The sequence below is a fragment of the Natator depressus genome, chromosome 20, assembly GCF_965152275.1.
Source record: "Natator depressus isolate rNatDep1 chromosome 20, rNatDep2.hap1, whole genome shotgun sequence".
Classification (NCBI taxonomy): Eukaryota; Metazoa; Chordata; order Testudines; family Cheloniidae; genus Natator; species Natator depressus.
The window spans coordinates 2,526,582-2,539,355 of NC_134253.1; the positions used below are offsets into that span (position 1 = coordinate 2,526,582).

At 60.6% G+C, this 12,774-nt stretch overlaps 1 protein-coding gene across 1 annotated transcript; it reads left to right on the forward strand.

Annotated features, from left to right (window-relative positions):
* The first annotated feature begins 1,079 nt into the window (after nt 1-1,079).
* Nucleotides 1,080-11,826, forward strand: COQ10A (coenzyme Q10A). The gene is made up of 5 exons (XM_074935702.1): nt 1,080-1,181; nt 7,181-7,333; nt 7,736-7,928; nt 8,070-8,171; nt 8,758-11,826. Exons 1-5 carry the CDS (start codon nt 1,102-1,104, stop codon nt 8,923-8,925), a joined length of 696 nt encoding a protein of 231 aa, XP_074791803.1. The 5' UTR covers nt 1,080-1,101; the 3' UTR covers nt 8,926-11,826.
* The last annotated feature ends 948 nt before the right edge of the window (nt 11,827-12,774 follow it).

The following is a 12,774-nucleotide window of genomic DNA, read 5'->3' on the forward strand; positions in this document are numbered from 1 at the left end:
GCCCCTGGGTCCAAAACTCACTTTGGGGAAAAGGTCATTATAATATTATGTTGGTTTGAGGTGTGATGATGTTGTGTTGTGATGTCATGACATGGCTTCTTGGTGTGATCAGAGGATGGTATACAATGATGAGCATCCTGAGGTTGATGACGTTGCATTGAGCCACAGCAATGTCCTGATGTGCCTTAGTCCATGACTGGAGTTTCTACCCATTGTGAAAATACAAATAATAAGTAATCATGATGACATGATGATATTTTGATGAGCTGTGATAAATTTTATGCTCAGTTCCATGTCGTCAGCTTTGATATGACAACATTGGAATGCCCTGTCAAAACGTGTCATTGTGACAGGTGACATTTGAACGCGGTGAGCTTTTCCCCGGGGTGGATTGACACGTTGGGGGTAAGCCAGCAGCGTGGTGACATGCCGCGGGGCAGTGCCACGTTGCGGGACGACCCCCTAGGGCAGTGAGGCGTGATGTCGGGTTGCAGCACGACGATGTCACGGTGTGAGGTCAGGACGACGTATGAGCATGTGCTGCTGTGTCCCAGCAGGGCACGGGGTGGTGACGTGTGGGGGCATGGCGCAGCGGGGCCACGAGGCCCGTTGCCATGGGATGATGCGGCAGGGTGACGCATCCTGGGGCGATGATGCGAATGTGTCGTGCTATGACGTGATGCATGAGGTCACTTTGCAGCCCATCAGCCTATTGGCCCCGGGCTGCTGGCTGCCTTGATCACAGGACCCGCCCTGCCTGCCAGTTGGACTACAATTCCCATCAGGCACCTGGGCCGTCGCTACAACGCCAATGGCGCCTCAGGGCGGCGGGACTACAATTCCCATGAAGCCTCGGGCGGCAGAGCGCAAGCGCCCAGACCGTAAAAACGCCGGAAACTACAACCCCCATGACGCACCACGGCACCGGTACGCCCCGCCCTCCCGGTTCCCGCCCAGCTCCCTGTGCCGTCTCGCCCCGCCCCCTGGCTGTGACGCGATGGGCTCTATAGTGACGCGGTGACGTTGTGGGGGAGGGGGGAGTTCAGCGCGGCGGAGCCGGTGTCTGCGGCGGACGGAGCGCGGAGTCCAGACCCCTCCCCCATGGCGGCCAGGCGGCTGCGCGCGCTGCTGCGGCTGGGGGCGCGCCAGGGGCTGCGGCCGGGAGCGCCCCCGCCTGGCAGGTGAGCGGGCCGCCGGGGGGAGGGGCCCAGAGTGGGGGTTCATGGAGGGAGCCTCTGGGGGGAGGGGCTATGGGGGCAGAGGGGGGGCTATGGGGAGGGGCCCAGAGGGGGAGGGGCCATGGGGGCCAGGGCCCTAAGAGGGGGGTCTCTGGGGGAGGGGCCATGGGGGTGGAGAGGGGGGTTTCTGGGGGGAGGGGCCATGGGGGCGGAGAGGGGGGCCAGGGCCCTAAGAGGGGGTCTCTGGGGGGAGGGACCATGGGCCCTAAGAGGGGGTTTCTGGAGGGAGGGGCCATGGGGGCGGAGAGGGGGGTCTCTGGGGGGAGGGGCCAGGGCCCTAAGAGGGGGTTTCTGGGGGGAGGGGCCATGGGGGCGGAGAGGGGGGTCTCTGGGGGGAGGAGCCCAGAGTGGGGGTTTCTGGGGGGAGGGACCCAGAGAGGGGGGTCTATGGGAGGGGGACACTTTTATGCTGCATTGGGTGCGCCGGAAGAGGCAGTGGGGACCCGGCCAGGGCCGCTCACGTCCTGGGGGGCTTGGGCTGGGTTGGATAGAGAAGCTGGTGTTTTAAGTTCAGGGGACCCGGCCCACACCCTGGGACACCTGTTGCCAGAGAGATGGTCTTGTGGACGGCTCCCCTCCCAGCGTCTCTACGGCAACTTCAGTGGTTGTCTGTAGGAAGCAGTGACGCGAGGGGAATTCTTCCCGGACACTTCACTTCTTTTAATGGAATTTAGCATCTGGAACCAAAGAGCCAGATGTGAGCAGCTAGCTGGCTGCAGACCCTTGGCAACACCCCAGTAAATCGCCTTAGCTGGCTGAAGACTAGCTGCAAGGGCTTGATAGGCCACGGGTGATCTATGGACCATGCACCACGCACAGGCAACCACTGGCTTAGTAAAACTTGCTGGGTCTAAATGGGATCTAGCATCACTAAAGCAAGGATGGGTCCAGCCCTAGCCCCTGGGGTTTGCTGGATAGCACCAGGCCTTTAGGTTTACCCTTCAGGGTAGGGGAGGTTGATGTTGGTTTTTTTAGCAATGGAAGATGTTATGATAACTTGTAGTGAGCCTTCCAGAGAGTGTCCTGCTTTGCAGGAAGAGGAAATAGGATCCAGATTCAGCAGCTGACCTCCTTTGCAAGTTTCTAATCGCATGGCTGCAGCCCTGTGATCAGGTGCTAGTTAATGGGCGATTGCCAGAGATGGCAGTTTGTAAAAGTCTCTCTTCAGTCGGAAAACATGATGTTAACTTGACTTGATGATCTGAATTCAATGTCACCTCTTGCCCAGGCTTTGCAAATGAATGTCCTCCCTTTCAAAAGGCCTGGAAGTCTTGAGGGCGTGCACCTCCTCCAGCGATGACCTCTGGTGGGAGGTGCCGTGCCAGGAAGTTGCTACGGTGCATTGGTCCGTCAGCAATGCCTGGGGCTGGCAGAGCAGTCCTGCTTCTTGGCAGGTGGGAGCTGGGGTATAAGTGTAGGTGCTTTTCAAGTTCAGATCCCTCCGTTAGCACAGGGGACGCTCCCAGAGCTTGGAGTGGAGAGAGTTTAAGTGGCGTTGTGCACAGCTTTGAAATGGAGCCAGGGCGGCTGCTCGTCACTGGCGTGTTGGGTATAAGAGATGCCGTGTTCCTCGGGGCAGCAGCCCTCTCCTATGCATCTGCACAGAATAAATAACAGGAGGTGGCACCTTGCAGGCAATTTTTGAGTGTGTTTGCTTTGAGACACAATATGGGAGGGCTGGCAAAGCACAAATAGCTGACGGCTGTGCTCTTTGCTGCATGAATTCTTCTTGTCCTCTGCTGCACAGTGTCAGGCATAGATATGGCTCTGAGCTTGGAGTCTGTCCCCTGGAGAGTCTGTCCATCCACTCAGGCAGGGCTGAGGGGGCCCAGACGATCTCTAGGCTCATGTAGATCTCAGATGTGATACCAAATCCAAACCACCAGCAACGTTCATTGCACTTTCCTCTGCGCTGGAAGGAGAGGGGGCATCGGGCTATCTGAGTCTGGAGTGGCCCCAGAACACTGGAAAAGAAAGACCTTTCTCCTCTGCTGGTGCCTCTGGGGAAGAGGGTGAGTGACCCGTTTTCGGACACATATATTTATAGATCCAAGTGAACAGCCTGAGTGGAAAGTTTCCAGTGACGATGGAATGTGACCTGATAGTGCTGAGTGGAAGCTGCCGGGGTGTTGGAAAGAAGTTCCTGAAGGCAGGATTGAATCTCGTTCCTACTGTCTTTATAATGTCCAATTGCCACCCTTCCAGCCGATTCGGAAGCTTGCTGGGGGGTTGTGAACTTCAGGACTTTTTGTTTGTTGGCATTTAACCAATGGGATAAAACCCGACCAGTCTGAACTGTGGGCTGGGAGTCAGGAACTCCTGGGTTCTATTCCTGGTCCTGGGCGAGTCGCATTGCCGCCCTGTGCCTCAGTCTCCCCAGCTGGGGATAGCCACCTCCTGCGCAGAAGGGGCGGTGACGACCAGCGAGTGTTTGTAAAGCAGTGAGTGGTCTGTTGCTGGCTCCAGCACCAGTGTCAAGTGGGGAAGAAGGGGGAGTGTTCACAGTCTCACTCTGGATCGTCAACGCTGACTTGGGGGTTTTGGGAAATCAACTGTCTGTCCAGGCTGTTGCGGGAGGCCAACCACGCCACCAGTGCAGCTCAAAGCGGGACCCTGCTGAGGGTGGGTCTGATCCCCAGCCTGCCAAGGAAATGAGCCGGAAGCCTGCTCCTGGTGTGCACAAACATTCCAATTGCAAGGGTGCGAGGGCTGTTCACTGCCTCTGGACTGTTTGCGGGAGAGAGGTCACATGTTGCTGGCTTCCCGTCTGTGTTTGTGATTCTCTTGTCTCTGGTTGGCGTGCCAGGCTGTGGGGATCAAGGAACAAAAGCACCAGCTGAAATTTCATCAGGGGGCGAGGTCCAGAGGATAAACTCCGAATGGGATACAAGGGAATTAGAGGCATGACCTGGGTAGTGAGCTATGCCTCTGACAGGCTGCGTGACATTGGCAGATAAGTCCTGTTTTCAGTCAGTACCTTAGTTTCCCCATCTATCAATCGGAGATAACACTGACCCGCCTTGCAAGGGTCATGGAGAAGAACCCAAAGAACCCAGCATAAATAGGTCCTAACCAGCCCACAGTTACTGTCAATGACCCAGTTTTTCCAGAGCGCCTTTCATCCAAAGATACCAGAGCGGCCGAAGACTGCTGAAAGGTGGCCATGCTGGGGAAGCAGCAGCCAGGGCTGTGGATCCAAGAGGAAATCTTGGCCAATCGCTGCTCTTTCAGAAAGCGCCAGGCATTGCTAACGTCCAGACAGGGCAGGGCAAACCAAGCCTCTGGGCCTTGTGACATCCTGCCAGGGTTTAGAAGGCTGGCTACCGCTCCTCCTCCTGAAATCTCTGCTTGGCAGCATAGCCGGCGGGTATGGTTACGCAGCGATGGGTCACTGGTGCCAGCAGGGTGATATTACAGGGCCTGCGGGAGAGCGGAGGAAACCTGCCAGGGTGGCACGTTGCTTCCCCTGCCACCCTCCTTCTCAAGAAATCCAGATACCCTCTGCCCCCACATCGGTGCCAGTGTTCGCAGTGCCGCCGCTCCATATTGACGCGGAGGAGGGCAGAGCTCAGCAGGGTGCTCTGTGTTTCACCAGCCACCCTGACTAAGGAGATGGGCAAGCGTGGTCCCTGTGCCTCATAGCGGGCCCTTCCCAGTGGCACCCGCCCCCCATGTCCCATCTGGTTCCAGGCTCCAAGGGCTTGCCACTCCTTACTGGCTTTCAGCCAGCTCAGCTGAGTGCTGTTACTGTGAATGAATCTCTCCTCCTCCTCCTGCTCTGAGCTGCCCTCCTGATGGGCAGGTTAATGGCAGCTGTTGCATAAGGCCGGCTGGGCACAGGGGAGGGGCCGCCTGCCTCTTGACTCAGCAGCAGGTGATCTGCAGCAGGGAGGAGAAGGTCAGGGTCTCTCTCGGTGGGAGCCCTTGGAGCCCTCCCTAGCTGCCTCCACAAAGATCTGAGTGAGCACAAGCAGGAGGTGAAGTAAATTGCCACTGTGTCTGAGCATAGAGGCCTGCAGGAGAGCCAGGCCTGCCCACCAGCCACTCGCCCTGCCCTACCATGGGGGGCTTGTTTGAGGCCATGAACTGCTGGCTGGGAGCAGGGCAAGTGAACTAGTGGGAGCAAGCTCTCGTCTGAGCCAGGGCTGACCCCGCTCCGGCGCTGTGCTGCAGGGAGCTGGGTGAGTGATGGAGCAGGGGACGCTCTCCCCTCGGGGACAGTGCTGATCCCAGAGCTCCCGCCCAATGCTGTCTGATGATCAGACTTCAAAGCTCAGGTCTGGGTCATTTGTGCTCATTACTCCTGAGGGCATTCTGCGCCAAAAAATTAAAAATTATGCGCCAAAAAAATAACAATGCTGCCCACAATATTTTAAAATTCTGCAAAATTCTGCAAATTTTATTTGTCAAATAAATGTGGAGGCTCCAGCATGGCATTGGGGAGCACAGGCCACTAGCTGCACAGAGGTGGGAGATCACTCTGCAGCTCTCCCGAGACACAGACTCAGCGGTGAGGCTGCACTCGACCCTGACATAGCGCAAGGACTGGGCCTGCCCCAGAAACATCCAGAGCCCTGCCCCTCCATGCCAAGTGCACCAGGTGTGCGCAGGCAGGCTCAGCAAGGCAGGATCCAAGTGTGGAGGGGCTTAGTGTGGGGGAGATCCAGGTGTGGATTGAGAAGGTTCTGTGTGGGGCAATCTGGGTGCATGTGGCTCATTGGGGGATCCAGGTGCGGGAGGATCTGGATGCACAGGGGCTTGTTGGGGGACTCTGGGTGCAACGGTAATGGAACTCTGCCGGGAGGGTCCAGGTGAAGGTGGTTGGGGCTCGGGGCGGGGGGGTCTGGCTGTGGGGGGATAGAGCTTGGCAGGAGGGTCTGCGTGTGGGGGGCTCAGTGGTGGGGTCCAGATGCTGAGGGAGTGGGATTGGTACAGTGGGGATCCAGGTGTGGGTGGCTTGTCGGGGTGGTCCAGATGCAGGGGGAGTGGGGCTTGTTGTCGGGGGGGGGGGTTCTGGGTGTGAGGGGGGTGAGGCTTGGCAGGAGGGTCTGGGTATGAGGGGGTCTGGATACACAGGAGTTCCCTGTACAGAGAGCTGTCCCCCTGCAGCTCAAGAGTGATGGGTGCAGGAAGTGTGGTGGGGGAGGGGGGAGTTTGCAGCATTTCCTATAGCTGGGGGAGAAATCTGGGGGTGGGTCTGACATGGCCCTGGATGGTGGGCAGAGTAAGTCCCATCCTCCCCAGCCCAGCTGGGACTAGCAGCTGAGCCCGGTGCAGGGTAGGAGCCACACAGCTGGGTCTTCCCCAGCCTCCCCCCCCCCCCACACAGTGATTTACCTCTCTGCCGGCTGCCCTGGGCACCCGAAACATACTGATGAGGCAGGTCGCATGACTGCTTTTGTGGCTTCCCTTTGCTTCCCCATCAGAAAGTCATTTTTCTGCAGGGAAGCAAAGAAATCTGTGGGGGACCTAAATTCTGCGCATGTGCAGTGGCGCATAATTCCCCCAGGAGTAGCTCATTAAACAGCCCCTTGGTGGGAGCAGGCAGAATCTTCGCTGTGATACGGGAGTTGGCGTCGCTCCTTGCCACAAACTAGTTGGTAGAGTTGCAGTGTCACTAAACCGCTGCCAGGTCCCAACCCAGCGGTGATTGCATGGGAGTGGTGAAAAGATCGCAGCATGCAGCTTGGCCGTGCAGCACTTAGGGGCCGATAGATCCCCAGGGGAATGGGATTAGCATGCGAGAGGGAATTCCCTTGTCCCTGGCTGGGGAGGGTGTTTCGTCTCCTTCGTCTCCCTCAGCCCCACTCTTCGTTTAGTGGCCTTGGGCTTAGCTAGTCTCAGCATCAGGTGACCTCTCCAAAGGGAGTAGCCCTCACTCCTTTCCTCTGCCTGGCCAAGCGAGCTCCGGTTGGTCTCTGCTAATCCCGACCCGTTTCCAGTTGCAGGGCCGTCTCTCTCTGTGGGATTCTGCTGAGCCGGGTGCCTTGGGCACTAAACAGCCTGGACTGGACCCAGCACAGCCGGACGTTCATCAATCTCACGGGGCCTTTCACCAACAAAAGGAAGGAGTATTCGGAGCGGAGGATTATAGGGTAAGTGGCTCTGGCTGTGTTCCCCCAGAGGAGGATGGGTGGAGGCGGGGCTGGAATGAGTGCGCTAGGGGCTTGCCCTGCACGCTCCAGCATGCTGTGTCCTTCACCTGCTTCCCCAGCGCTGGTGGCAAAAGGGGAGTTTGGTCTCCAGGCCTCAGTCAACCCTTGACCTGTCTGTGACGTGACGTGTGCACCGCGAACCGGATTGAGACCCATGAAACTCATTTCACATTGTGGGGGGGGCCATGGATGGCACCAGCTGCTGGGAGCAGTGGAGTTGAGCCGGCTTTCAACCAGCGCCGCAGAGGCAAATGGTTCCCTAGCCCGTCCCCAAGCCCCCGCGCTGCCCTGTGCCTGCAGGACGGCAGCTCGGAGTCAGCCCGGACGTCTCCCCCCCGGCAGGTACTCCATGCAGGAAATGTACGAGGTGGTGTCCAACGTGGATGACTACAAGCACTTTGTCCCCTGGTGCAAGAAGTCGGTGGTGGTCTCCAAGCGCACGGGCCACGTGAAGGCTCAGCTGGAAGTGGGCTTCCCGCCCGTCCTGGAGCGATACACCTCCATTGTCACCCTGGTGCGCCCACACCTTGTCAAGGTGAGGCTGCCAGGGAATGCCCAGGGATTCTCGGCGTGCGGGATGTGCGGGGTTGGGGGTGCTCAGCCCCCCAGGGAGCCTGGCTTCCCAGTGCTCTGGTAGCAAAGCCCCTCGACTGACACTCCTGCTGTCCCTTCTCAGGCCATCTGTACTGACGGGAGGCTCTTCAACCATCTGGAGACCAGCTGGCGCTTCAGCCCTGGCATCCCAGGCTACCCCCGCACCTGCACGGTGGATTTCTCGGTAAGCCCCTGCCCCGTCCAAGGGGTCCTCCCACATCCCCCGCCCCGTCGCCATGCGGGGCCGTCTCTACAGTGAATCCACTGGGGATGGACCAGAGAGGTGGCTGCCGGCCAGCCCATGCTGTGTAATGGACGGGTTAGAAGTACCTGTCCCCAGGTCATTAGCCTCCAGGAGGAGACCGAGCCGGGAGGTAAGCAGGGCGCGAAATGCTGCCGTCAGCCACCGAGCGAGCGATTGCTCTTCGTGTCTCGAGGGAGAGAGAAGCAAGAGCAAATGTTCCACTTGGGCACATTTGTCTGAGAGGCAGGGCCTGGTGGAGCGGGGAGTCAGGACTCCTGGGTTCTCCTCCTGGCTCTGTCAGTGACTTGCTGTGTGAGCCTCTCGGCCTCAGTTTCCCCACCTGGGCTGCGGGGTTTGTGTGGAGGCGACTATTCGCTGCGTGCTGCCGATGATGGCAGGTTCCCCGCTGGGTGTTGCAGAACATGGGCAGCCCGGCAGCCCCTGTCCCCCAGCCCTTTGTTTCAGGGGAGGGCTCTGTCCTGGCCTGACCTGCTCTGCCAGCCCCTCGTCTCTCTCTCCTCCCCAGATCTCCTTCGAGTTCCGCTCCCTGCTGCACTCGCAGCTCGCCACGGTCTTCTTCGACGAGGTGGTCAAGCAGATGGTGGCCGCTTTCGAGCGGCGGGCGGCCAAGAACTTCGGGCCGGAGACGCGCATCCCCCGGGAGCTCATGTTTCACGAAGTTCACCAAACGTGAGGGGGTCGGGGCCGCACGTGCAGACTCTGTCGGGGCGGCGGGCAGGGCGTCCAAGTGCCTACCGCCACCTTTTTAACTATTTATTTGATTTCACCTCTCCTGACGGTCTCTCTAATTTATCTGCTGTGCCGAGAATGGGGACGTACCCAGAGTGGCTGGGTCTGGCTGCCCCGGAGCGTCCCCCAGGCCTGCCATCTTGCACAGAAGAACCACACCTGCCTGCCGGGCTCCATATTTTTGTAGCTAACTTTATTTTAAATTTATTTTATTTTAGGGATGGGGGTCTTGTTTAAAATCCCTCCGAGCAGGGAAGAGCGATCCCTGCCCTTTGCTGATCTGCAGGAATCCTCGTCCTTCCCTCTGCGCAGCCCTCGCAGCACAAACCAGCAGGGCTGCCTGTGCCAGCCCCCCCTTGGTTGGACTGCCTTTCCCCCAGGCCTTGGGGAGAGGGGCGGGGCCCTGGCGCTGCGCACGTGGACTGGACGATCAGGGTCTCGGCTCGCCTGCCTGCGGTCGGTAGCTGTGCCTTTGTGGGGTGGGGTGTGTGAAACAGATCAGAAACTTCTCCCCATCCCAGGGGGTGCTGAGCACAGACAAAGGGTCGAGCAAACATTACAGTAGCTGCGTGCCAACTCTTAGGAAGGTGGGAGCAAGAGGGGAGTTACATTTGGTCTGGAAGCGAGTGCTGAGAGCAAGTGTTGCATTATCCGGGGCCTGCGGAAGGGGGCGGGGGCGCGGACGCGGCCTGGTTGGCGCCCCGGCAGAGAGCGGGAATGGGCAATCCGGCAAGGGACAAGTGCCAGAAGGGCAGCGTGGGACTCAGCTGGCAGCTGCTCCACAAGCCTGGCAGGTGGGATCCCGCTGAGCTCGCCCTGTACGGCGGGAGCGCTCCCTGGGTAGGGAGATGGCACGGCTACACCTGGCCCGCATAGCGCTGCCCCGGCTCTCGCCCAAGAGGGAGGCCCCGGTGGCTGCTCGGGCTCCTGGCCCCCGTCTCCCTTGGGAGAGCTGCGCGGACGGGAAATAAGGACTGAGGGACCCAGGATGGAGCAAGCTTGGAGGCTTCGTGGGGTAGGGGGCAGAGGCCCCCAGCGGAGGTGATGCCCACTGGACACCCGGCCCTGGGGAAGCCCTGGCAATGCAAGGCTAGAGGCTGATTTTGTGTCCACCCACTGACGCAGAGTCCCAGATGCCGGAGCCTCCCCTTCTGCTTCTCGGTGGGGGGGCACCTCCTCACTCTCCTCCCAAGCTCCCAGAAGCCGGTGGGGCATCATCAGGAGCTGGAGATGTGTGCAGGGGGGGTTCCCCTCCAGCTGGCAGTGGAAGGCTTTAGGCAGGGGGAGCAGGGCCCCAGTTCCCAGGGGCTGCGGCCCCACAGCGGAGCCGTCCTTGGCCAGCACTGCTCCTCTGGCTGTGCCCCAGCCATGCGGTGAACAGGGCAGGGAGGGGGTGAGAACACCGCTGTTCCCCCCCCTTCCCCCCCTGCCCAGGCACACAGCAGCTCTGTCTGGGGAGCGTGCCCCGTGGCTGGTGCGGGAGATAAGTGAACAGAGCCCCATTGTCCTCCGCCAGTGGAGGAAGGTCACGGAGCGTGCAGAGTGCTGGGGCGGGGAGAGGATCCTGCCTAGAAAGGGCCCTGTCACCTTGAAAAGCAGCTGCAGCTTACCTCAAAGTGTGGCCCAAGCCACAGCCAGCCCGTGCGGCCACCTCTGTCCCCATGGAGCTGCCGGCTAGTGGGGAGCAGAGCCTGGCTCCCTCCCCTCGCCCCAGGCCCAGCGCCGCGAGGCCTCCTTTGCTGCAGACTCTGCGCCCCGGCCCCCCTGCTGTGCAAAGGAGCCGGCGTTACATACAAGACACGCTTTGCACACGCGGGCGGGGGAGGAGGGCAGAATCACTGGCCCCAGGGCCCCGCGTGGGTCCTGCCGCATTGGGCTGGCACAGCAGTAACTGTGCACGGAGTGGGGGAAGGATCCTGGCTGCTGCACGTTGGCCTCGCACGAGGGGCCAGGCGCAGAGTGCTTTCAGAGCTTCCCCCTCAGGTTCTGGGGGGAGCTGGCACCGGGGCCCATGCCCTGAGCGTGGCAGCGGGTGGGTCACGGCAGTGATGGAAGGGGGAGGAGCCCAGGGAGGGGTTGGGACCCGCTTCTTGTTCAGCCCGAATGCCCCCGCACAGGATTCATTACCACAGTGAGGGCTTGAATGGCCTCTGAGGGGACCTGCCTGTCTCCAGAACTGGGGGGTAGCTAGCCCCTCGCTCTCTGAGCCAGGAACCTCCTCCTCTGCCCCCTGAGACCCTGCACCCATTGCAGCAGAACCACCTCCTCCCCTCCAGGTGCCAACCTGCCCTGGGGTGTGTGCTGCCCCATGAGGGGCCCTGGCCTGCCCGAGGGGCTGACTGCATGGGCGGAGGGGGCCAGCAGCAGCCCTGGGGCCTGCCTACATGCGAATGTCTCATCTGCTCCAGGCCTCTTGCCTGAATCCCTGCCCCACCCTTAACCCTTTGCTTCCAGCCAGGCTCCCCCACCCGCTTCCCCCGTCTCCAAATCGCTCCCTGGGGCCAGGAGATGTTGATCAAGGGCTGCAGCTGAGCCCTGCCCTGAGCCGTGCCTTCTGCCCTGCTACCTTATCAGCCTGACCCCCAGGCTGCCCTCTGCCCCTCATGGCCTCAGCTGGCTCACAAGAGAAACGCACATGGGGCATGTATCAATCTGATGCAGGGGTGAAGGGGAAACGCCCCCCCCAGCCTCCATCTGGGGCTGGGCCGCAGCTGCCCCCTCTGTGTGCTGCGTGTGGGACTTTGGTCTCCATCCAAGAGACTGTAGAAATGTTCTGCCCAGAGAAGTGGGTTTTTTAGGCCAATAAAAAGCATTTGGCAAGCGGGATCGCTGCCTCCTTTGGGGTGTCTGCGGTGGCTCTGGGGCTGGGTTCTGCAGGTCAGTATCACCCGAGAGGTTGTCTCCTGCGGACCACCCGGGCTGGACTCGGGGCAGGGGGTAAGTGGAGCCCGCCCTGTGGGCCTGCTGCTGGCCGGGCCCTTTCCGCTCAGCATGGCTGCACCTGGCTTTGCCCCTCATCTGCCCTTGTGCCCAGCACTCCCTGGCCCTGGGCACCCACTGCACAGTGCGGCACAGCAGGCCACGTCCCAGACTCCCCAGCAGCTGCCCAGGCCCTCACCAGCGGGAGGTGCTCCCTAAGGGCTGCCTGCAGCAAAGCAGGCTGGGGGAAGGAGCGTGCCTGGCAGGGCAGCCCCCCAGCAGGAAGTGAGGAGGGGGCTGGATTGCATCGCTCGGCACCTACCAGCAGGGCTCAGCCCTGGGTGCAAATCCAACTCTTGGGGTGGTGCCTTCTGTGGTGTGGGTCTCCCCAGCCCCCATCTCCAGGCAGGACTCCTCCCCTCCCCCCTCAGCACAGGGGGTCTCGACCTCACCCAGGCTCATTCTGTGTTGGTGCCAGCAGGCTGCTCCCCAGCTCCACTGGGGTCCGAGCACGATGGGGGCAGCACCAACATGAGCAATGGATCCGCTGCTGTTGCATCCTGGCTGTCTGCCATGAGATGGAGCCATGGCATGGGGGCTCCTGCTGCCAGGGAAAGCTGAGCCCATGTGCGGAGCCTGCCGCAGCCGGAGGGTCCTTGGCCCACATTAGCCATGAGGGGAGACAGAGACAAGCCGGCAGACAGGAAACATTTTGGGCCGGGACAAATGCAACAGCCCCGCTGTGTGCAATTCCCCCAGCTCAGCCCCCGCCTGATGCACACGCCCCCAGCTGCATTAAATCCCAGCCAAAGGCCAGCTGCTGAGCTGGGTTTGGGTGAAGGGCATGGTGCCTCCCTCCAAGCTGGGATGGTGG